The 25,616-nt window shown below is 43.3% G+C and overlaps 2 protein-coding genes and 1 long non-coding RNA gene across 5 annotated transcripts in view; 2 read left to right on the top strand and 1 right to left on the bottom strand.

Annotated features, from left to right (window-relative positions):
- Window positions 1-17,740, top strand: part of LOC147108879 (TBC1 domain family member 20-like) — a 40,109-nt gene extending 22,369 nt beyond the window's left edge. For both annotated transcript variants that reach the window (XM_086005806.1, XM_086005805.1), the window contains exons 5-8: window positions 1,209-1,310; window positions 2,585-2,726; window positions 3,056-3,234; window positions 13,945-17,740. In XM_086005806.1, the coding sequence (XP_085861932.1) occupies window positions 1,209-1,310; window positions 2,585-2,726; window positions 3,056-3,234; window positions 13,945-14,200 (679 nt within the window). In that variant the 3' untranslated portion in view covers window positions 14,201-17,740. The remainder of the gene's footprint in view (window positions 1-1,208; window positions 1,311-2,584; window positions 2,727-3,055; window positions 3,235-13,944) is intronic.
- Window positions 17,741-17,905: 165 nt separating this feature from the next.
- LOC147108880 (uncharacterized) lies at window positions 17,906-21,278 on the top strand. Its single transcript, XR_015080684.1, has 2 exons — window positions 17,906-18,627; window positions 19,975-21,278. It is a non-coding gene; the product is annotated as an uncharacterized LOC147108880 (long non-coding RNA).
- LOC147108881 (ranBP-type and C3HC4-type zinc finger-containing protein 1-like) overlaps window positions 21,199-25,616 on the bottom strand; it is a 55,794-nt gene continuing 51,376 nt past the window's right edge. For both annotated transcript variants that reach the window (XM_086005804.1, XM_086005803.1), the window contains exons 11-13: window positions 25,136-25,234; window positions 23,823-23,966; window positions 21,199-23,066 (exon numbers count right to left, since the gene is read on the bottom strand). In XM_086005804.1, coding sequence (XP_085861930.1) covers window positions 22,986-23,066; window positions 23,823-23,966; window positions 25,136-25,234 — 324 coding nt within the window. In that variant the 3' untranslated portion in view covers window positions 21,199-22,985. The remainder of the gene's footprint in view (window positions 23,067-23,822; window positions 23,967-25,135; window positions 25,235-25,616) is intronic.

The following is a 25,616-nucleotide window of genomic DNA, read 5'->3' on the forward strand; positions in this document are numbered from 1 at the left end:
CCCGAGGATCGCGAGTGCCGGCAAAAGAGCCCGGCGCCGAGGAGAAGTGCCGGGCTCTTGGAACGCAGCCGGCACTCCGCGGGGGGGGGGGGTTCAGGAGGCCGGGGACGGCAGCGCAGAGAGGTGCTGGCAGGCGGCCAGCAGCAAAAATGGCCGCCCCGCACCTCCTTTAATTTGCGCCTCCACCGCCGCAGGTAGGCCCCCCTGAACCGGTTGCGCATAGCGTCCGGCGGTAAATCAGGGGGCACTTCCAAATATCGCGGCCGGGGCGCTGCGCACACCGATGACGTCATCGGTAGCGGCGCAGCGCTAACGGCTAGCGCCACCACTAGCGTCCCGCTGAATTTAGCGGGAGGCATGGCCAGTGGCTTGCGACCCACTTAGTGCCCTCTTAAGGTGCTAACGGGTGGCGCAGCCAACTGAATTTCTCCCCCATAATCTATTAAATAAATTGTAGGGAGAAGTGTGTTTCAAGGACATTGCCTTTGTTGGGATGGGGTAGAGAGGGTTCAGGTGAGTTTCTTTTGTCTGTGATTTTTGTACTGATGTGTTTATTGCCATTCAAAGCCATACAGTTTATGTGCTGTCATATGTATAAATAACCTAAATCCACAGATTTGGATTGCACGGCCAATTACAGGAAACTTCGCGATATCCGGCACCGACGGGACCGAGCTGCTGCCGATCTATCAAAACTTCCGGATAGACCAGCGCTAATGTTGAAGGATACGGAGGTTTTCACCTCCGTATCTGACAACAAACACTGTTGCTTAGCAACAGCTTGTAAACACTCGGCCCGTACCTTGGAAGCGTCTCTGAAGCTGTTGCTAAGCTACAGAGATGCTTTCCAGAGCCTGACTGTTTATAAAAAAATTTAAAAAAATGCTAGGAGAAGAAAAAAACCCTAACCAAAACGGCTGCTGATTTCTGCCGTTAGATCGAGGTTTCCGGACATACAACCTCCGGATAAACCAAAGTTTCCTGTATCACTCCCAAATATGCATTATTCTAAGCAGTTTTTTTTCTTTTGTCTTCCTTGAAATTAGTAATTTTATATTCAAGCAAATAGTTCAACTGGACACTTTCAAAAAATGCCATCTTATACTGACAAACAAATGGATTATCTGGTGAGCAAAATGTTCTGGCTTATGTCATTGCTTATGCATGTTGTGAGTTAAATATTGCTTTTGTTTATAACTTACTTGCAGGGATTTTATGGACCCAACCATGGACAACACAAAACACATTTTAAATTATCTTATGCCAATAATAGAGAGAGTTAACCCAGAAGTACATGACTTCATGCAAAGGTGAGAGGGTAAATTTGTTTTGATCCTTTACACCATTGGTTTTCAAACTTACTTTATTTCCCACAGGTGCTAGCAAGTCAACAATTGCAGAAATCCAAAATCTAATGCAGCTGCTAGGGTTTGGCAATCTCAGTTTGAAAGGCCTTTTTCTTTGGCCCTTATTTGAAGATGCAGTTGGGCGGGGGTGGGGGGCAGAAGATGCTAATCTCTTCCTAATTCCCAAACCAGGAATATGTAACCGAGGACATTCAATTGAACAAAGCTTCCTAGTGGTCCTGGCACCCATTTAGACTGATTGCAACCCACTTGTGATGAGCCTTTGTTATTCAAGAAATTAAGAGCTTTTGGCAGTGGGAGGATTTGGGAACCCACTGGTTGGAAAACACCTTCCCATTAGACCCAATACCCAACATCTAGCTACTGGACTGCCCAAGTCCAGCTAATGAAAGATTGTTAAATAGACAAAGTGCCAGAAGCAATGTTTAATGAACTGATGACTTAGTCTTGTAGTTGATGCTAGAGAACGCTTTTGTAAATTAGATGACTTTCACTATCGTGCCTTGGCAATGCTATATCTTCTCTTTTTAAAAAAAAAAAAGCATCTCTCTAATAAGCTCAGGTTAACTACTAACAATCTTCCATAATGAAAACCTGAAAGGTAGTGTGTGGTGGGACTTCTAAGTACAGGAAACTCTTTATTATCCGGCACCAACGGGACCGGCGTGGGGCCGGTTTATCAAAAAAGTCCGGATTACAGAGAGGTATAGTTAAAAGGTACGAGAGCTCCGTACACAGCAACAAATCCAGGCTTCCCTGTTGCTTAGCAACATGTGCAGGAACTCTGGCCACAGACCAAGCACCCCTGTTGCTTAGCAACAAGTACACAAACCCCAGTTACACAGCCACAGATCCAGGAACTGCCACTAATATGAAGTAAAACTTACTCCTGAATTTTGCCGGTTAACAGAGCTTTCCGGTTATTTTAGGTGCCGGTAAATCGAGAGTTTCCTGTAAGAAAGAAAGACATATATTAGTGTTTTGTTACAACTTTCAGAAATATTTCAAATGTAATGATTTTACTTTGCAATACTGTGACTTATGTAGGGAAACGTGTCAGCCAACTTTGCCCACAGCGAGATCCTACGGACATCAATGAGATGAAACGTGCTTGAAGTTGCCACTTAGTCGTTAACAGTCATAAGTTGGTGAATGAGCATCCCTAAATGGTACTGCTTACTTGTATTAAAGTATTTTTCTCTCTTTTGTATTTGTAGAGCTGACGTTGGTACAATCTTCGCTTTGAGCTGGCTCATAACTTGGTTTGGACACGTGCTTTCAGATTTCCGGCATGTGGTTCGGTTATACGACTTCTTCCTGGCGTGTCACCCACTAATGCCCATTTATTTTGCTGCAGTGGTAGGTGTATTTTTTTGTGTGTGTATGTAAGAAATTAAAATGTAGACCCAAGCCATCATTGCTGGCTCCAGTATGGATTTGATTCACCCAGCGGCCTGGAATGCATCATGTTTTTCATCACCAAATTGATAAATCATTATTAATTGGGAGTATGAGAATTAGCCCTTTTTCAATTCAGGGATGCCTAAAATATCGACACTTCAAATATAATGCATTTCTTAAGCAGATGATTTACAGCCTGCTTTTATTGTCAGATCTCCCTATGTGAAGAGGCAGCTGTGTGTAAAATGTTACCATCCTCATTAGGGTTTGTTTCCTTATTTTTGTAGATTGTATTGTACCGGGCACATGAAGTCCTGGAGAGCGAATGCGACATGGCTGCTGTCCACCATCTGCTTTCCCAGATCCCACAAGACCTGCCATACGAAACCCTGATCAGCCGTGCTGGCGACCTCTTTGTCCAGTTTCCTCCGTCCGAACTTTCCAGGGAGGTTGCCCAGAAAGAGAGGTAAGTGCCAACCAAACTTGAAGTTCATGCTTCTAACTTGCTCCAAAGGGGAGCTAAACCCTAGGGTGGTTATAATTCCTTTAATTTGCCACTTTCTTTCCTGCATTCCACTTACAATAAGGTTCCGTGTATAAGTCTCAGTTTAAGATGTATTTTTAACGAGCTGCGAACCTATCACTTGTAAGTGTGATATTTTGCTGCTCTACATAAGCAATGCTGGTGGGACTTGTATTCCAGTTGTGGTGTATACGGATTTCCTGTGGCACCATAAGGTTTTGTTCACTACTCTTCCTATCATAGTATTCTTGTGCTCTGTTTACCTAGCCGAGTCAAGTGTTAATGGCAGCCTGGATGTCTAAGAGCAGTTATGCCATTGAGGACTCTTAGTGGCTCATCACCTTTTACCAAAGGAGACGTGTGGCCCAGTCAAACCCATTCACTGAGAGAATTGTTGAAAATTGTAAGCTATCGTTGATGCTTTTCACAAGAATGGGGGGGAACATTTTGAAGGAGGGTAGCTAACGAACCCGTAGACTTTATAAAATCAACATTTATCTCTTGATGTTTTTTTTTAAAGTTAAAAAAGTGAAAATGATACCTAAATGCAAAGAAGATTCAGGTGAGTAAGCTCATCAAAGGAATTATTTCGGCACCAGGGTTTAGTTTCCCCCCTTCATTTACAGTGTATCGCATGTAAATGTGTTTTGTTTGTTATCAGCTTGTATCAAAGTCAGGATATTTTGAGTAGATTTTCAGCGCTGTATAAAGGATTATTCATGGTCATCCGTATCATTGTATAATTAGATTTCCATGGGTGAGTCTGACTTAAAATTTGTGACGTCTCTTCATGGTCGCGTTGTGGTGGTGTATACGAATGGAAATATTTTACTTTTTTGCTTCTCCTCACTTGAATGAAGCGGTGTGTACACTTCATGGGCAGCATATCCTCCAGTAAGGGTCACTGAAGTAATACCCTGACCATTTAATTTCCCTCGTTTCCCCCTTCTGTTGCCAAGGGATGACCAGGCCAGTCTGGCTTGGGTTTGATAATACAGCCCATTGCTGCACCTGGGATGTTCATGATCTATATGGCTCAATGCCTACGCCATGTGCATTTACCCACTGAGTTGTGTGGGGACGGGGAGCGTTAGTATAATGTATTTAATGATCAAGACACAAATGCTTATTGAGGGCTGCACAAACAGCAGACTTGTTCTATTATTTGTAAATTTCAATTGGTATTAGGAAAGAAAATCACGAGAACAATAAAGAAGCAATCAAAATTACAGGTCAATCTAAAATACAGGAAACTTTGGTTTATCCGGAGGTTATATGTCCGGAATACTCGATCTAACGGCAAAAATCAGGAGAAGTTTTTTTAGTTCTCGTTGCTTTTTTTTTCCCAGTCAGGCACTGCAAGGTCTGTAGCTATAGCAACAGCTTCAGCTAGAGACGCTTGCAGCTGCAGCCGACTGTTTAGAAGCTGTTGCTAAGCAACAGTGTTTGTTGTCAGATACGGAGATTAAAACCTCCGTATGCTTCAACATTAACTTTGTATGTCCGGCAGTTTTGATAGATCGGCAACAGCTCGGTCCCGTCGGTGCCAGATATCACAAAGTTTCCTGTAGTGAAATTCTGTAGTAGGAATAGAAAAGCATTCATAAATGGAAGTCACAAAAACAGCCTGGGCTATATTGAATACCGTCCCAATTCATCCAGTGCTAGATAGCCAGCTCCATCTGGTCAAGCAAGAAGCGTTCAAGACAAGACCAAGAGGGTTCTGGGCAATGTGCCCCATAACTTTGTTTTGGGCCGCGCGGCCCCTTTAACGGACTCGCGGCCCATTCAAAAGTCTGCGCATACTCCGTTTCTCAATTTAAAAGTCGGCTCATCGGCTGCGCTGGACCCCTGGAGCGCTGCGCAGCTTAAAGGAAACATTAATTCTGAGAAGTACAGAAGGTTTAAATGTCACTGTGCGCCTGTTATCTTCTCACTCGCCTACAGATTACAAACTGATTCCCAGTGGCTTTTATAAAGACTGGATGCACTCCATGGCAGTTTGCTGTCCTGTATCATCCTCCACTGAATGTGGTTAGATAACATTGGTATGTTTTGACCTCCTATAGAGGATCCATTCAGTAAGGAATGTCTATAAAGCAGTCGTCATGTTTCAAACCTTCTGTTGTGAGACATGTACAGAGTTAATTAGATTACATGCAAGCACTTACCCGGATTCTATTCTCCTCTCTAGAAAGAAATCCATTCTACTACTGTAATGAGAGGCTGTAATTGGAGCATTTCAGTAGTGCTGACTGACCCCTCCTGATGTGTGACCCCCAGTGCAGCTGCCCCTCTTCCCCTTGTTACAGATTCAAATGATAGTTTCTTAAAACATGTCTCCTCTTATAAAGATACACTACTTAAAATATTAGACTCACAAGATTTTTATAGCTTTTTTAATAAAATTGTGGCACTGATATCCAATGTTCCCCCTAATTTTTTTTGGTGCACGGGCCCTTTAACTGGCTGCGCAGCCCGTTCAAAATTTCACGCACGCACGGTTTCTCCCATTGAGAAGCCGGTGAGGGGCCTGCGAGGGATCTCCAGACCGCTGCGCAGCTTATTGGGAATGTTGCTGATATCTGAAAACTAAATGCGACCGATTGCGTATTTGTCAGAAGGCACTATAGTGAGGATTGAATAGGATCAAGTGTCCTTTCTCCAATTTAAAATTAGCACTGATGTTTGTTCTGAAGAATACTACAGTAGTCTATATCCGTGTATGCAGCACTTCCACTGCCAAACCTATTCTCTGTATTTTGCCATTTACCTAGTGTAAGAGGCAATTTTGCTAATGTAAACCTAGCAAAATGGAATATTGTAAAAATTATTACAATGGATGACCATTCAAACTTGGAACCTATTGCAGATCAGCAAAGAGAAAAGGAATCTATGATCTCTTGGTTCAGGACCCTGCAGTGTTATAGAAACCAGCTCAGTGAATTAGGTTCCTCCCTTCAAGTATGGACTTCAGACTTTCTGTGTGACTCCTCTGAGAATGTTGCAATCTTCAGTTTACACGCACTGCTTCACAGTGGCAGGAACTGGATACTACAACACAGTGCAATTCAGTACTTAATCTTATAGTCTCGCCCAGTAATGTAATTGTTCCCTTCTCTTTCCCGTTCGAATTATTTCTTCCGCACACCCCCTCCCATTGTTTAAGGTAACCCTGCAGCGCGCACACTACACTCCCCAGTCAAGGGAGGCTTGCATGGTCCACAGTATCTCCTTGTGCTGCTGTTAAGATACTAGGTTCATCAATTTTGTTGGGGTTTTTTTCTGCTGATAAACACATACCTTTCCTCCACTCGCCCATCTCCATCTGAGAGCAGGAACTGAACCATGTTGGGGAATTGAGTGCAAATTGCTCATTGGGCACCAGTAGAAATTCCACCCTTTAGTTTGTATATGCTCACAGCAGCGTTCCAGTCTCCTCTGATGCCGCTTTGACTGTACTTCCTTTTGGTTTTGCTTTTCCTACTTGCCCAAAATGTATTCCGCTGACTGACAGCAGCAGTTTTGACTGCCAATGTGCCGTCTGCAGCCACATCATCTATCCAAGAAGCTAGCTGTAACGACCATTATTCCCAACTTAAAGAAAGTAAAGGTGTAAGATTGATGTCACTAGCTTATTTTACTTTAAACTCTGATTATTCAACGAATATGTAATTGTTATGTGGGCAGGGGAGACAGCATAACTTATAAGAACATAAGAAATTCCATTGGGTGTCTGATGAAATAGTTCAGGCTTGTACAACAGGATCTGCAACATTTGTATGAATAACAACATAAGAAATAGGAGCAGGAGTCGGCCACAAGGCCCCTCAAGCCTGCTCCGCCATTCAATAAGGTCATGGCTGATCTTCGACCTCAACTCCACTTTCCCGCCTGATCCCCATATCCCTTGATTCCCCCTAGAGTCCAAAAATCTATCGATCTCAGCCTTAAAAATACTCATCGATTGAGCATCCACAGCCCTCTAGGGCAGAGAATTCCAAAGAGTCACAACCCCCTGAGTGAATTTTTTATATATATATAGAGCCAATTTGTATTTTTGATATATATATACTAGATAGTAACAGCACTATGATTAAACTCTAAGAGCTTTTATTGATGTCTTCTTTTCCTTACAGGTTGTGTTCACGGGCAGAAAGCACCCCAGTATAGCATGGTCCTAAATTCCCCAGTAACTATTATTGCAGATAAGCTAGCAGAGATAGATTTTCCTTTTGGAAAATAATGTATGTGATGGGAGGGGCATATCTGCCTTAGTATTGTACTGTAGGGCTGCCAGTGGGCTGGATACAGCAACAGGACAATTAGACTCTCTAGCTCCATGCATTCATCACTCTGTCATATTTAGATGACACAATTTAGATTCTGAATTCTAGCTTTGCTGTCCAGATCCAATCTCCAGCAAAGATAGAGTGAGGAGCTGTGCACTATAATCTGAACAGGAAGTGCTTTTCCATTTACCTGGTGCTTACATGACTGAAATAAATGGCAGGCAGAAAATGCAGCTGTGTTTACATTGTAACAGCAAACTGAGAAAGGGAAAGCTAAAGGTAAGAGTTTTCTTTTAAATTAATGAACCAGTTTTCAGTTCAGATACTCTTTGAAATTGCATTATTAAAGAGTGGAGAGGGGGTCAGAAATGATTAAAGCATAACCCGATTATTTGTAAATCTAGATATAAACAACTCTTGCTGTTTTTCTTCCCAACCCCCTCCCCCCGCCCCTTTTTTCACACTTGCAAATTTAGTCACTGAGCAACCACCTCCAGTCAATTGGAAAAAGGCAGGGTGGGCAGAATGTGGACTTCCCCATGCCTACTGATTAGAGGGTGCAGAGATTGACTAGAATGGTACCAGGGCTGAAGGACTTCAGTTATGTGGAGAGATTAGAGAGGCCGGGATTGTTCTCTTTAGAACAGAGAAGGTTAAGAGGGGATTTAATAGAGGCGTTCAACATGGGGTGAAACTGTTTCCAGTGGCAGGAGAGTTGGTAACCAGAGGACACAGATTTACGGTCATTGGCAAAAAGAACCAGCAGGGAGATGAGAATTTATTTTACTCAGTGAGTTGTTGTGATCTGGAATGCGCTGCCTGAAAGGGCGGTGGAAGCAGATTCAATCGTAAAATTTCAAAAGGGAATTGGATAAATGCTTGAAAAGGAAAAATTTGCAGGGCTATGGGGAAAGATAGGGGAGTGGAACTAATTGGATAGCTCTTTCAATAAGCTGTCACAGGCATGATGGGCTGATTGGCCTCCTTCTGTGCTGTGATTCTTTGATTCTATTGATACTTTCCTCAACCAACAGGAGATAAATTCCCAACTCAAGGGCATGTCAAACTTGATGAGGTTTTCCACCTAAAGCAATAGTCAATGTCTGATGTAAAAGTAAGCTATTCAGAGCAGACGGTCCATCCCTGGTCTGGGCTGAGGTAACTGATCGGAGCAGAGCACTACAATTGGTCTCCATAACCGTAGGCCAGGGAAGGGAAAGCTCAGCCGGGGGGGCCTAGTTGTGAGCAATATCCAGGGATCCCCTTCCTGCAAAGAGCGCACATAAGTGAATGTTAGGTGCTGACCGGATTGGGCTCGGCTGTGATGCCCTCTGTGGTAGAATAACCCACAGAGACTTTGTCAACATTCACACATCACAAATGGCCACTAGGGTGAGGTATGATCGTTCCTGACACCTGTAGAAGTGTGTGAGAAAAGGAAAACTAGCGCAAGGTTGGCGAACTTCCCCAACGTGCTTGGAAATAAACAAAACTCATTTAAGTAAGTTTGATGGCAGCTGTGCAGCCAGGCCTGCAACCCTGTAGTAGGAAATCGAGTGTTGAACGTGCGCCTTGGGACGATCTAGTCCAGTCCAGCCTAAAGGAGGAGGATGAATGCATCTTCCCACTGGTATTCAGGTAAAGGGTGGCTCAGTTGGGTGCCAAGATTCTGATTTCCTGGATATGACCACCACTTTGTGCTGGGAGCCACTCAGAATTTTTTTTTGTGCACTGAGCGATCCTCCACTGTCTCGTCACCCCCCCCCCCCCCACCCCAAAAGAAAATTCCTCCAGAGCATTTAGCCAAGTTTAGTTTATAATTGGGTTCCATTTAACAATTGGTGGCTTTTGTCCTTTTTGAACTGTACTCTGTATCCATGATGTCACCAGAGGAGAATTTCGGTATAAACTCTGTTCACAGACTGCCCTGAACAATGATACTCTTCTCGTTCCCATATTTTATTTTTTCCAGCTGTTGCCTCTTTTCGATAATTATCAGTATGTGGGTAAAGTACCAGTTTAATATAATTGACTAAATAAAGGTCAAAGCTATGAGGAACAACTAGCCAAATTAAGGCTCTCCCAGCTTCAAAGAGACATCTTGGAGGGGATATTTAAGAGGCGCACGTTGCGGGATAGAGAAGGAAATTCAAAAACCATGCTGCCAGATATGAAGGCACAGGTTCAAGGTTTGAAGGGCAAATTTAGGCCAGATATTAGCAAGCATTTCTTTACAGCAGTGAACAACTGGAATGGGTTGCCAGGGAGGGTGTTTAAGGCCAGGACACTAGACTGATTTAAGAAACAACTAGATACTGTTACAGGAAGAGAGTAGAATTGGTATTTTGGAAGGATGCAACAAAATGGTTTGGAGGGTCTTTATTATCCTACCATATCTTGTGCTTTAGATAACAGAATCAGTAGTGGAGCAGCTCGGAATGGGAAAATAATATTCTTTAAGGTTTACTTAGACATTGTATTTATTTGTGTGTGGACTACACTCCATATACTAGGCATTATTTCATTGGTAGTCAGCTGTAAATTAACGCAGCACTGGTAAAAAAAAAAAAATGCTGAAACTGAATAATATGCTTTCATATTCCACAGTATCTAACCAATATACAGGTACTACATTCATTGGCGTTATTACAGGCTGCGATCTCAGCTAGAGGCTTAGATGACTGTTGTATTATTTCTAGTCTTGGTCATGTGCCTTTGGATGAATGCACTGAATAGATGCCACATACGAGGTACCAAGCTGTGTGGGTGTACCGTCCCAGAAGGACCATTTTTGAACTTTCTAAAGGGCAGTGCTTGGGAAGGCTGTGGTTCAGTAAGGAATTGGTCAGGAAATTGCCATCTGCTAGGAGAGGACGTGCAATCTCGCTCGGGAGCTTGCACTGCACTCTTCGTGCTAGTGAAAGAAAGAACTTGCATTTATATAGCACCTTTCCCAACCTCAGGACAGCCCAAAGAGTTTTATAGCCAATGGAATACTTTTTGAAGTGCAGTCACTGTCGTAGAGAAATGCGGTAGCCAATTTGCACGGCAAGGTCCCACAAACAGCAATGAAATAAATGGCCAGTTCATCTGTTTTAGGCGTTGGCTGTGGGATAAATGTTGGCCAGGATACCAGGAGAACTCCCCTGCTCTGAAGATAACAACGGCCTTAAATCTTTTGCCACTAGAGTTTTTTTTTTAAAAGGGCACAGGTAACTGAGCCTGTATCAACCAATCTACTGCACATCACTGTGATCAGGAGGTTACAGTTGTGTTTGCCAGGGCTAATATAAATGCCAGGGTCTAGTAAGCGTCTGCCCTTGGCTTTTACAGGCTGGCAGGCACCCATGAGGTTCAAGGAGTCCTAGATGGGAGCCTTGTGGGGCTTCCTATTCCTTCAGTGGAGTGCCCGGTTCTCTTGTGCGTTTGTTCTTGGGATGTGGATGATGCCAACAAGGCAATTTTTATTGCCCATTCCTATTTTCCTTGAGGGTATTGAGAGTTAACCACAGAGTGTGGGATTGGCGTTGCATATAGACCAGATTAGATCAGGGTGGCCGATGTCTCCCTGGAGGATACTAGTGAACCAGTTGGGTCTCTTTCATCATGGTAATATTTCTGGTGCCGGGCTCAAATTACCAGATTTTTAAAATACCGTTTTACAACTTCCAGTGGTGGGATTTGAATAGAAATGGGTAAATGGTTCATTGTTTGAATAACTGCAAAGATCAAGGTGCGAGCTACTACGTACTGTTGTTGCGGCTGATGCCACTGGGGGCTCCTCCCAATGCTGCAGAGTACTGGTATAATGAGTCCTGTGCCTCAACCAGAGTTATGATAAAGAATGCCATCAGGAATCAATCGTGTTCAGGCGCTTAGACCACTCTGGGGAAGGTAGCATATTATGTCCAACATATCATTGCAACAGATAAATGAATGCAGCTATATTCTTTCCTAACCCCTTTGTATTCCCCTTTGTCAACTCCTTTGTTTTCTATGAATTTAGTGTATGCCTTTTTCTTTACTTTCAATTTTGCCCTGATCTCTCTATTCATCGCTAGTGTCTCATTATTGGTTAGTTTGTTCTAATTTATTAGCAGAATATATTTCTCCTGGGCTCTATTCGCAACCTTGGTGTCATATTTGACCCGGAAATGAGCTTCCGACCACATATCCGCAGCATAACAAAGACCTCCCATTTCCACCTCCGTAACATCGCTCGTCTCCGCCCTTGCCTCAGCTCATCCACTGTTGAAACCCTCACCCATGTCTTTGTTACCTCTAGACTTGACTATTCCAATGCACTCCTGGCTGGCCTCCCACATTCCATTCTACGTAAACTTGAGGTCATCCAAAACTCGGCTGCCTGTGTCCTAACTCACACCAAGTCCTGTTTGCCCATCACCCCTGTGCTCGCTGACCTACACTGGCTCCTGGTTAAGCAGCACCTCGATTTCAAAATTCTCATCCTTGTTTTCAAATCCCTCCATGGCCTCGCCCCTCCCTATCTCTGTAATCTCCTTCAGCCCCACAACCCCCCCCCGAGATATCTGCGCTCCTCTAATTCTGCCCTCTTGAGCCTGGTTATAATCGCTCTACCTTTGGTGGCCGTGCCTTCTGTTGCCTGGGCCCTAAGCTCTGGAATTCTCTGCCTAAACCTCTCCGCCTCTATTTCCTCTTTAAAACCTACCTCTTTGACCAAGCTTTTGGTCACCTGCCCTAATTTATCCTTATGTGGATCAGTGTCAAATTTGTTGTCTTAAAATACTCCTGTGCAGCGCCTTGGAATGTTTTACTACGTTAAAGACGCTATATAAATACAAGTTGTTGTTGTTTTATTGATTACTGTTTTAAATATTTCCCAATGCTGTTCTATCTTTTTTTCCAACTAAAGAATTGTTTTTACGTTGCTATTGCTGTTGGTGCAGCGAAATTCAGCTGCAATGTAAATGGTTCTACAGGCTAAAACCGCTCTGAGCAGTCTTGTTTATGTAATGTTAATGTGCCTTAAGGCTGCTGTCACAGCACAGGTCTGTCCTTCTTGGGCAGGGAACAGTGTGTAGTATGGGGAGGTGAGGTATTAAGTGTGTCACAGTGCTTTGGGTAACAGTGTGACACCGTGGGAATTGGGAGTGCATGAGTGGAGCAAGTGCAATTAAGCAAATTCTGATGTGGAGACGAGGTGGAGGGGGGGGAAGGAAAATCTTGAGAAGCATCCATTGTTGGGCTGCTGTGAGAGATATCCTAGCAGTACTGAGACAGATCACCCTCTCCGCTGTAGGTAATGAATGTCCAAAGGCTAGAGAACAGTGATAGATTCATGTCCTCACACCGTAAAAGTGGTATTGAGGTATCGAATAAACTTGAATGGGGGTGGGGGCCTTCCCACTTCTACTGGTCTCGGTAAATGGCGCAGCGTGGCAGCTGCGTTTGCCGACAGAATGGCCCCTGCACTGCAGAAAGTAATTCTTTGTGCGATTTGACATGGCAAAATGCTATATAAATACAAGGGTTATTCTTCAGAATGATGCAGAAACGTGACTGCGGCCTGCAGAGTTGAAATAAATCCATAAATTACAGTACTAACTGCAGTCTTTATAAATTCTGAAAAATAATGGATCCCCAATTAAAAATGTATAATGTTCAAAGGTTTAAAATGTTGAATTTCATTATCTTCAGGGTTATTGCTGTGACTTGTTTTTCATGGAATTCCATTGAAGTCACTTTGAATCATGGCCTTGCTCCTATTCTATATTCAGCTTGTGGCATTATCCAGTGAAGCGGCATATGTGCAACGAAAGAAACCACAAAACTATTTTACAAAAAATGTGGAGATTGAGGATTTGTATGATTTTTCCATTTTTTCCTTGTTAATTTTCTCTTCTGTCCTCTTGCTAACATATGGTTCCACAAGTGCTGTTTGTCCTCCAGAACCTCACGCGTGGCTTTTGTTCGTGTATGAGTTTTGACGGTGAGTGTTGGTGGGCTATTTGCTTAGCCTCATCTGTGCTCACCTGAAGTACACTCATGCATTTCCAGCACAAGTTGCTGGGTAACGATCAGGGCCAGGAACCCTGGCTGTGTTTTTTTTTATCCTCTCCCTAAGATGGTCGAGGTGAGATCAGCTAATGCAACCAAGAATCCAACGTCTGACCAGCCGGAGCTCTGCAGTCTGGATAAACTCACTGAGCCAGTGAGGGATCACTGACACTTTTTTTTTTAAACAAGGGGCAAATTCTGAATCGGAATTTTTTTAAATGTTGATTTTGTCTTACTGGATAGGTTGAGCGTTGCCTTGAGACTTTTTTGTTACTGCATGTGAATTGTCTAATTGAGGCCTTTTATCTGTCCACCTCCACAGCACCGCTGTCTCAACCTTCAAGGACTTTGAACTGGTGTCGGCTCAGCAGCGTCCTGATGCAGTGCTCCGGAGGCGATTCAGAGAACAGCTCCAGCAAGAACCCAGAACGAGTGCAATTGTGGCAATAACGGGGACCAGGAGGTTGATAAAACTGGCAGTGATGGGGCTGACTGTGGCACTGGGGGCAGCAGCCTATGCCGTGGTTAATAGCGCACTGGAGTGGGCACCAAAGTTTGAACTGCAACTTTTTCCTTGAGAGGGAAGGACATTTTTAGCCACTTTACAAATCCCCAATTACTTATTGGGGTGGAGGGGAGGGGGAGGCACAGTATTTTTCTTTGTCATTGCCTTTTTTTTTCATTTAAAATGTGTCATTAAATACTGCAAGCAGCTTAGAATACGTACTCAGCTCGGGGTAAGACTGGGTTGAACACTAACTTTTTGACTGCCATTTTGTGAATGATTGGCACCAAGTATAAAGCTGCAATATATTGCAGAATATCCATTTTGCCGCCCCCTTTTCTAAAATAAAAATAAAACCTAGGGCTATGACCCCATTGAAAATCTACTGCCACAAAGTGCTGCAATGTGAGTCTGTACCGCTGAGCTCCCCGCATGGCGTGTTGCCAATCTCAGCCATATTATCAAGGAAAGGAGGTGAATGTGTGCTGATGGGGGGAGAATTGGAGAGGTATCCTGGCCCACCTTTGTTCATTTCCTAGGAAGCTGGTTACAGAGCTATTCTGGGCAGTGGCAGGGCAGAATTAGCCTATCTGCCCTCCCAAATGGAAAGCATTGCTCAAGTGAAAAGTACATGGTGAGCAGAGAAAACGGTCATTGGCTGTGTGCAAGATTATCCCATGTTCAAAGGATGCATAACCCAGACAGGCAGAGCAGTCTTACGTTTGCAGTAGTTAACAATATTGTTCCACTTGTTACTTAACTAAATCTTGGGAACAGGTGGTGTTAGAATATAACTTGTTGAACACTCCTTTCTGCTGTGCAAGATCTGACTTTGATTCCTGCTGAGATAGAGAGGAGACGAAGTCCCATCGCTGAAGATTGCTGAAAGCTGCCTGGTCGTACATTCCCCCAGCTTAATTGGCAAAGGCAGCATGCAGCTGAGCCATGCGGAGCTGAAGGTGGCAGATTTGATTCCTGGTTTCGGCGCAGTTAGCTGATCTTTTGTCAGGTAGGGGGCTGGTACGGTTGGCCTCTTGAGAGCCTGGACTGGGGTTCCTGCTCCACATTGCTGTGCAATAATCTCTGCTGGAAACTGGTGGTTGGGCGAGGACAAAATCAGGCTTGGCTGTGCTGCCTTCTCTTGCTTGAATGGCATGCCAACATTCACTCTGCACTCACAAATAAAGAATGGTCACTTTGGTTGTTATTGTCTTGACACTACACCACAGCGGGAGTCAACACCTTGGAAAAGGGGAGAAAACAGGCATTAATAAAAAGCTTGTCCCTTAGTGGAATTAAGTCACAGGACAAAAGCTCCCAATTATGATACTTGGCTTTGCTGTCCTGAAGTGTGGATAATAGAAGTGCTGTTCTTGTCCAGCAGGGGGAGCCGTGCAGAGTTTTGGGTTTCAGGTACAGCATCAGGCCATTCTAGATGGAGGATGAGCTTGGCATCATGCCCTGAATTAGTGAGCTTCTTGAATCGCACTCCCTCAGGGCAGTTATACTTTGTCTCCGATCTTTTTCTTATTCTCACTTGACTACTGTCCTCTAAATTGTCCTCCTTTTGCAGTGCTTATGTGCACCATCGTGACTAGATTCCTCAACTGTGACCTGCAGGATAGAATAGCTTTTATTTTTATTCAGCTACCCAGAACAAGTTTACATCTCAAACTAAACAATCATTCTTGAAATAAAAGTGCAAAATGCAACCTAATTGAATCATTTCAACACCACTTATATCTTTGTAAATATGGAGTGATTGCATTTAAATAGTTAGAATCATTAGCAGGACCTGTTCAACAAATGTGATACGGGCTTATAGGCCAAGTGTTTCATTAATATGCCTCAATTACAAACAGCTCATCGGAGATGTTTATTTAACTGTAATATATTGCAGCCTTAATATTGGCGTGTCAACAGGCACAATAACCTCAGTACAAGGCTTCTTAATTTGTATAGCTAGCCCTTATAAGGCTATGTTGCTTGAGACTCGAGTATGAAGGAATTATGTGTTGATAATGTACTGTTAGCCTTGATATGCAATACACAAACCTTTGACCCCGACGCCTAATTTTCTCAGTTACAAGATTTACTAATAGTCCATGTGAGGTATCCTTATCTTGTAGAATTGGCAGCGGCAAAAGGGGCTGTGCCTATACTACGTTATTTGTTTTTATTTTCCTTTTAAGCTTTCTTCTTCCCACTCTTAATATCGCTGCACATAAGTCACCTTTTGTGTCGGCCGTGGCTCAGTGGGTAGCACACTCGCCTCTTGAGTCAGAAGGTTGTGGGTTCACAGTCTCCGCTCCAGGGACTTGAGCGCATAAAATAGGCTGACGCTCCCAGTGCAGTACTGAGGGAGCGCTGCAGTGTCGGAGGTGCCGTCTTTCGGATAAGATGTTAAACCGAGGCCCCGTCTGCTCTCTCGGATGTAAAAGATCTCATTGCACTGCTTCGAAGAAGAGCAGGGCAGTTCTCCCCGGTGTCCTGCCCAATATTTATCCTTCAACCAACATCACTAAAGCAGATTATCTGATCATTATCACATTGCTGTTTGTGGGAGCTTGCTGTGTGCAAATTGGCTGCTGCGTTTCCTACATTACAACAGTGACTACACTTCAAAAAGTACTTTATTGGCTGTAAAGCGCTTTGGGACATCCGGTGGTCATGAAAGGCACTGTATAAATGCAAGTCTGTCTTTCTTTCTTTGTTTGCATGGAAGTAAGTGATTCTGGCATGTGTTGCTTCTTCCCTGAGGCGCGAGCCATCTCCAAGCTCCTTAGTTGAGATGAGGAACTCTGGATGGGCAGAACCTGCACGCTGTTACTCCATGGACTCCACCTCTATAATACCTGTAAATGAGATACTAGTGACCCATGATACCAAGGTTATCCATATCTTTTGGCACCTGACTCTGGGTCCCTTGATTTGTCATGTGGAAGATAGGAGAGTAAAATTAATGGTTTGGTTCCAGTAGCACAATGTTTCGTCAGGTCAAATGGTGACTTGGTGTTCAGCATTTGATTATTGTGATTCATTATTGTTTTAGATTGTGATTTGATTAATTTATCCCAATTCAAAAAAGGATTGCCATTACTGCAGAATTTCTTAATTGTCTTTGCATTGTAAATTTTAAGAACAGAAAAGGCCACTAGCCAAATAGATGTGTCCCTTTTTCATAGTTCAACCAATCTTATCAAATCCTCGATCCTTTCGCCCTGATGTTTGAATTTATTTGTGTGTCTCAGATTTTGGGACCATTTTCCACCAAACTGGACACATAGGTTCATGGTATTAGTACTTTGGGGATGTTTAATATTGGACCAGATCTAATAAAGCTATCCTATTGAGACAATTTAATTAACTGTAGTATCATAAGCTGAAGAATAGTGAGTTTTTTTTTGTGTTGTATTCTCTAATGGACAACTATTTTCTGAAGACTTGATTTCCTCCTCTAAATCTCCTGATTTTTTTTAATCTGTTGTCATTTCTCCCAGTTCTTTTCCTTCTACTGTGACTTATTCTGTACCACATTTTCACAGTCAAATATAGATTTTATTACTTGATTCTCTAGGTCAGATTCAGGTATTAAAATTCAGATTGTAAATTGCTTCCCCAGTTTGCTATTTTTGAAATTAACTAAATTGCACCTTGTATATTTGCTTCCCTGTGTATATAGGACAAGATCACACTGATTTACATTCCATTCATGACTGCATCCTTATCCAGTGAGTAACAGTCCTCCAGACCAGGAGAGGAGGAGGGGGGTGGGGGGGGGGGGGGGGGAGTTCAGTTCCAGTATGTGCTGAGCTCGCTGATCTCTCTACCAGGTCAGTGGAAACAGTTCCCTCTCCTGATTGCCATCCAGTAACCCTTGCTGAAAGTGCGCATATGGAGATTTGGTTGTGATGCCCCTACAGTCAACTGCTTTGTAGACACTCGCTGTCAAATGATTATACACGAACAACAGTCACAGGCGAGGGGTGGGGAAGGGTGCCGGTGAAACTGTGCCCTAGCAAGGCTGAGGAGAAAATTATTCAGAAGTAGGGAGGGAATGACATCAGATTGTTCATTCTAAATCTACCTAAAACAGCAGTAGCAGCCACTGGAAAAAAGTTATGAAATGGAACAATTGTGCATATGTTACTTTTAGAATATTTTCATATTCTAAGCTACAAGAGTGATGCTCAAGTGACTTATCTGAATTCATAGTGCATTGTAGAAGTACATTGCTATGTATTTTTAGTTTTAAGAATGGTGCAACTGTAGTTAAAACTTTTGTATTATATTTGCATTTATCACATCAAAATATTGTGCACGTCACATTTTTGAAGTCCAGTGCTTTTTCTAGGGGGAATTCTGCACCAGTAACATCCCACAAACCGCAGGATGCATAATCAAATCTGGGATTTTTTTTTGTGATATTGGGAGCAACATTGATGGAAGAACTCCAGTGGGAGCTTAATGTCCATATGATCCAGTGGAATAGTCAGGCAGGTATTGGTTCAATATCTCATCTTCAACAATGCAGCACTCACTCCGGAATGCACTGGATCTAAATTGTGAGTTAAAACCTTGGTATGGAACTCAACCCAGAACCTTCTGAGCCAGAATTTGAGTGTGCTGTCAACTGAGGCTAGTTGACACCCCCAGCAGCATTCTCACACAGCGGGGAATTGGTGGCAGAGTGTGGGGGTGCTTTATAGAACTATAGAGTTGTACAAAACACAAAGATACTTTTACTCCTGCCATTTAAATGTTATCTTTATTTTTAGTAAATGTTTGTTTAACAGTGTAGTGCAATGCTCTTCAGAACAATACTCTTTAGCTCTGGCATTAAGTTAATTTCTTGCTGTTGTGTGTTGGGATTTTTGACCACTTTACACAAGGGATTTGGATATGAGTTACGTTGGAAGTGTTGCTTTTAAGCTAAATTGAGTCCACAAATGTTTTAAATCCACCCTAAGACACAGGCTGGAGCTACTTAGACGGGGGGATTGGTATGTTAATGAGCTCACCTGAGCAGTAACTGGCAGCCATTTGAATTTATTCTTCATGATCTGGAACAATGGAGGGAAATCGTTAAACCGTCCCTGCCATCTAAGCTCATTGTTAGGATAGCCATCCATCTGGAAAACAGCAGGAGTTGGTCTTCAACGAGTCCACCTTAGGCAGGGGCAGGAACAGGCCTAATTGGTTCCTCTACTGACTAGGGCTCAGTCAAGGAGAGAATCGGGAGCAAAAATGATTAAACTTCTTGACCTGGGATGCCTCAAAAAAAAATCCCCCCAAAAATCTCTGTCCGTTAAATCAAAGACTGCCAAGTGACCCAGTGAGGAGGCAAGCCGGCCTCCGCTGAGATGGTGGGCCAGGTTTCAGAGATGAGGCAAGTGTGGCGTCATTTATTTGTTGGGAGAAGGGATACAAGGTTCAGTCATACTGTGGTGGGAATTACTTCAAATGTTTTATCTATTTGTTCACTTCAACGATTGCGAAATAAGCTAGTTTGTGGATTGGCATCTAGCCTTGAGCCATGAATCAGTCTACCTTTTGGAAGATAGGCGCTTGTGAAGATCATGATATCCAGTTCATCTAACAAGGAGGGTCTCATTGTCCGCTGCAGTCCGTGTGATGAAGGCACTCCCACAGTGCTGTTAAGTAGCGAGTTCCAGGATTTTGACCTGGCGACGATGAAAAATAGGGAGTCTGAAAATCTAATCAAACCTTCAAAAAGCATTTTTATCTTTATTTTAATTTCACCTTCCTGTTGGATCTTTTGTATTGAGCTCCTGCTAAATGCGTTTACTTGATTTGATTTACAGCAAATTCACTTCTTCCCTCCAGATCTGAATGGCTTTTAAAAAAGAAAAAAGACCGTCACTCTGATTCATTTAAACCCAGGCTCCAGCAATCAAATGGTGGTGTTCTATCCCACTGCTCCATCCTCTGCCCTGGATGGATGTTACAATAGCAAAATCCTGTGGATGCTGGAAATCCAAACTAACAGAAAATGCTGGAAAACCTCAGCAGGCCAGGCAACATCCGTGGAGAGAGAAACAGAGTCAACATTTCAGGTCGAAACCCTTCATCAGGACCAAGGAAAAAAGCAGGAAATGAAACAGATTAAGAAGCAAGTTTGGGGGCTGGGAAATGGGGGAGGGGATGACAGAACAAAAGGGAAGGTCTGGGAGGGGTGAGGAGACATTGAGATATTCAAGGCGAGACGAGAATATCTCTCTCCACCCCCTGGCAGATATTTAGCATTTCCCTCAGATATTCATGTGAAACAGACGACCTATTAATTGACCACAATCGGCAGCTTGTGGCTCTTCTGCTTGGAAGGAATTCTACTTGTCTAAACTAAGTATCTTTAACGAAGTTGATCCACTCAGGTTGCACAAAATGTTGGGGCTTCCTAGCAGTAGCTTTGGACATCGAGAGCTACGTAGCCATAGTGCAGGATAGGGAGTGTTGCGAAGGGTTGATTGTGAAGGTGTTGCTTTAAAAGGGTGAAGTGTCTGTTGGTGCCCAGGGTGAGCAAGGAAGAGATGTACAGTGCGTTACCTTGCCTGCCCTGCTGAGGATGTGGAATTTTTGGAGCACTGTTCTGCAGTCGTGGGGGTGAGCGAGTTGACAGTCAGTGCCACCTCCCTCCAGGTGGCACGAGTGATAACCCTGGGTGACTTGGTGGCACCCACACCTAGGAGTCTGTTCATCCTGCCTTCAGTTGCCCCTAAGAGGTCTTGAAAGTCGAAGATTAAAGTTGTGCATTCTTCTCCTGGCTTGGTATAATACCCGGCTGCTCTACCCCAGTGTTATAAAAATATTGGTAAATGCATGCGGTGAAGTAACTTGAGAGGTAGAAATGAAAGAGTTAAGCAGTGTTGCTGCCTTACGTTCTTGTCGCCCAGCGTTCTGCTGAATTGTGCAGGCTGAACAGTGTGTTGAAAAGGCTGCACAGGAGTTTCTTGTTGGTACAGCTGCTTTTACCGGTTTTACACCAATGCTTGTACCAATAAATATGCAAATATACATTCCCAGACCACTTGCGTGTATCTCACACTAGAGGCCAGTGATAGAACACATTTATTAAAGGTGCAACAACAAATGTAAATCATACCAAGAAAATTAAAGGAGTTTGTTTCAAATTGGAACTTTTAAGATGCATATATATATAAATGTATATAAAATTTACATTAACATTGTCCACGCTTTCTCAGCCGTATCTGATCACTCTTCAGCTGAATATAACTTAAACACTACTGTACAGAGCAGGATATTTCCAAATAAGGCCTTTACCACAAGGTCAATCATTATATGCATAAAATGACTGAGCAATGTTCTATGTGCTCAGTAATGGCAATCTTGGGAACAAATCGTGCTTGGAGCAGGAGCGCACATGTAAGCATTAAAAGTTGAATTTCCACTAGGATTCTCCTACTTGCCTATCCATAACTTCACCAGAGGAGCCGCGGAAACCCATGAAAAACGCCATTTGCACCATTTTTCTGAGGTTTCTCTGGCTCTTCTGTCAAATGTAGGAAGTCACACAACACCAGGTTATAGTCCAACAGCTTTATTTGAGAATATAACCTGGTGTGTGACTTCCTACATTTGTCCACCCCAGTCCAACACCGGCATCTCCACATCTTCTGTCAAACTTAGTGGATATGGGAATTAGAACATAAGAAGCAGGAGTAGGCCATACGGCCCCTCGGGCCTGCTCCGCCATTCAATAGGATCATGGCTGATGCGAACCTAGGCTCACGTCCACTTCCCTGCCCGCTCCCCGTAACCCCTAATTCCCTTATCAGCTAGGAAACTATCTCCGTTTTAAATTTATTTAATTTCACATTAATTGACCCCCTATGTCCATAGGGAAGTTTCACTTGTACAGTAGATCAGAATTGTATAGTGAGAAGTGAATGAGAATGTATTTTTAAAATGAAAATGTTGCATTCTCCAAGGTGTATACTAAGTATCAGCATCAAGTTCTCCTATGTCAGCAATTGAATGGCTTAGTGTGGGGAAAAGCTCACTCTGGGGTGCTCCAAATGCACACCTTAACTCCATTCCTAGAATTTTTCTTAATTTCTCCCGTTGAGTGAGTTAAAATACTGGAGGAATGAGCTTGATGATCTGACCTGTCTTTTCTCGCTCTTGATTTTTTATGTTCTGCAGGAGTGTGCTACGTTCATTTTTTAACCCCATCCTTATGGTCTATGTGAGGCTCCCAAACTAAGGACAAGTTGTGCTGTGAACTCGTACTACTGCAGACTACCTTCAACGCATTCCACTTGAAACCCTTGCAACTGACCGCGAGAGGAAACCTTCATCCAGTGCATCTGAGCGTGACTGAAACTCTGCTCCCTGAGGATAGTGTCTAGCGCATTGCACACCTTGGCCGGGAATTTCCTTGGCGCCGCTCCCGCCCCGCCGTCTTAATTTTGCCGGAATTGCAGCGGAAACCCCATTTATGCGCATAAACGAGGTTTCAGCCAGTTACGGTAACAGTGGGAGCAGCTCTGTGGTAATGCCCTGCCACGGTGATTTAGATGCAACACATTGGACACGTAAGTAATAAAAAGACTTGCATTTCTATAGTACCTTTCACATCCCAAAACGCTTTACAGTCGATGAAGTACAATGAATAGAAAGTGGTTTTACTCAAAATATTGGCATTCAGTACTTTTATCTGGATTCCAACTTCTAAAGAAGACATCGCTTCTGTTTTAGTTTCCTAGAGCGCGGAGAAATACACATCTGGCAGAAAAAATGCCACAATTACATTGCTGTGTTCTTCGCTGGATTAGGTAGCATTGTTCGAGCCCAAGAATAATTGGATGCAAATATATTCAATGGCAGTTCTGACACTTGGCATGACATGGTTTACCATTGACACGGCAACGGCATCCTCCAGTGGTGTCACCTGTACCCTGAAATGGAAAAGTGGAAAGTCAGTGAAATCTACACATTGACAAAACAAAATCATCCCTAGTACATTTTCTAATTCTGCCACCATGTAAATATTTCTTTTGTGCCTATTTTTTTTAATTGGTTTCTTTATTTTCAACCTCCAGTAGAATTCACTTTACTGAGCAGGGTCCTTCTTAGGCGGAACCGAGGATGACTTGCTTCCACATTAAAAATGAGTTCTCAGATGACTGATGAGTCCAATGTGGGACCTACAGTCTCTGTCACGGGTGGGGCAGATGGTGGTTGAAGGGGCGGGTGGGTGGGTTTCTTGGGTTGACTTGCGCTTGGCTTCTGCTTGCTCCCGGCGAAGAGACTCGAGGTGTTCGGCGCCTTCCCGGATGCTTCTCCTCCACTTTGTGCAATCTTGGGCCAGGGATTCCCAGGTGTTGGTGGGGATGTTACAATTTTTCAAGGAGGCTTTGAGGGTGTCCTTGAAGCGTTTCCTCTGCCCACCCGGAGCTCCGAGCAGAGCGCTTGTTTTGGGAGTCTTGTATCGGGCATGCGGACAATGTGACCCGTCCATCGGAGCTGATTGAGCATGGTCAGAGCTTCAATGCTGGGGACGTTGGTGCGGCTATCCTGCCAAAGCGCAGTGAGCCGGGTTAGATGAAGTAGGGCAGGAAGAGACTCGTATATAGCAGTAAAACATAACCAGTAGGGCCAAATGGCCTTTTTCTGTGCTGTAATTTCTATGTGGAAAAACTTAGACATCATACCCCAGGTCCCCAGCGAGCTCCCTTTGTCACCCAGCAAATTTCAGTTCTACACATAGTGCAACACATCCAATCGCAGCCATCCTTTTTCTGTACCACAATCTTGCATTTAGGACAATGCATGGCCTCCCCGCTATGCAGCAGTGCCTGTAAAGGATAACAATCACAAAATTAGAACACAAACGTTCAAATGGCCAGCGTTCAACTGATGCAGTCCCAGGATCATGGGATTTTGACAGGAAGAATGCTTTTGGTCAAAGGAGAACTGGATCATGTGGAGCTAAAAACTAGAATTTGTAAAAAAAAACCACAATGGATTCAAGAGTAGCTGAATCACAACTGAGCTTTCTCCACACACACTTTTTTTGGTCAATTTTTATGTTGACTCTGGGAAATGGAACACGTTCCCATTTTGGTCACCCAGCAGCATCAAGCACTCCCAGTGTCACAACAACTTGTATTTATATAGCGCCTTTAAAGTAGCAAAACATCAAAAGGCGCTTCACAAATAAAATGTGGTCGAAGAGGTAGGTTTTAAGTATCATCCTAAAGGAGGAGAGGTAGGCTTAGAGAAATTCAGAGCCTTGAGCCCAGGCAGCTGAAGACACAGCCGCCAATGGTGGTGCAATTAAAATTGGGGATGTGCAAGAGGATAGAATTGGAGGAGAGTAGAGATCTAGGATGTTTTACTCCGTTCCTGAATTACAGAACAGCATCTCCTACTACACTGGTATGGCATCAGTTTTCTATACCAGCTATTCTGTGACTCTCAAAACAAGATTGCCATAAATGGGGCAGATTTTATTCTGTAGGCCAACTCATAGATCGATAGAGGAGGTGTGAACCCAATAGTATGAGCTGGATTCAAACCCAGGCACCACAGATTGTCACTGTCTTTTTCTGTAAGTCCTTGGACATTTGAGGTGAAAACAGACCAGTGAACCATATCCCTGCCTTTGCTCCACATCCCTTAATACTTTGGTTAACAGCAATCTATCACTCTCAGATGTAAAATTAACAATTGATCTAGCATCAATTGCTGTTTGCGGAAGAGAGTTCTAAACTTCTCCCACCCTTTGTGTGTAGAAGTGTCTCCTAATTTCACTCCTGAAAGGTCTGGCTCTAAATTTTAGACTATGCCCTCTAGTACTAGAGTCTCCAACCAGTGGAAATAGTTTCTCTCTATCTACCCTATCTGTTCCCCTTCATAGCTTGAAAACTTCGATCAAATCACCCCTTATTGCTGATAATGTTTCTCTTGAGCCCATTATTTTAAGATAATTCTTAGTCCAAAAAAATACAAAAAAGTCCTTCACCGTGAGCAAATCAGCAGTCTGTTTTGCAGCTTTGTTATTTTCAGCTCGGATTTTGAGATCGTCCTGATACTGCTTGCAGTCCATTCCTTCATGTATAGCCTGTGTTGAGGAGCAGAAAATATTTATTTTTTAACTGATGCAGATTTTGATCCCATTTTTCATGAATGGCTTTTTGCTGTATATTAATGCATTTTACATTATAGTTCCAAAAAAATGAATCGTTCAAACCCTATCTTTTACTTTCAAACAAAGTACTGAATTCTAATTTCTCCCCTTTACCCAAGGTTTTTTGTTTTTACTATGGTGTCAGCCATGGCTCGGTGGGTAGCACTCTCGCCTCCGAGTCAGATGGATGTGGGTTCAAGTTCCACTCCAGAGACTTGAGCACAAAATCTAAGCTGGCACTCCAGTACTGAGGGAGTGCCGCACAGTCAGAGGTGCCGTCTTTCGGCTGGGACATTAAACTTAAATCCCATCTGCC

This window comes from Somniosus microcephalus, chromosome 13, assembly GCF_052327205.1.
Source record: "Somniosus microcephalus isolate GS21.2 chromosome 13, FLI_Smic_1.0, whole genome shotgun sequence".
NCBI classification, from domain to species: domain Eukaryota; kingdom Metazoa; phylum Chordata; class Chondrichthyes; order Squaliformes; family Somniosidae; genus Somniosus; species Somniosus microcephalus.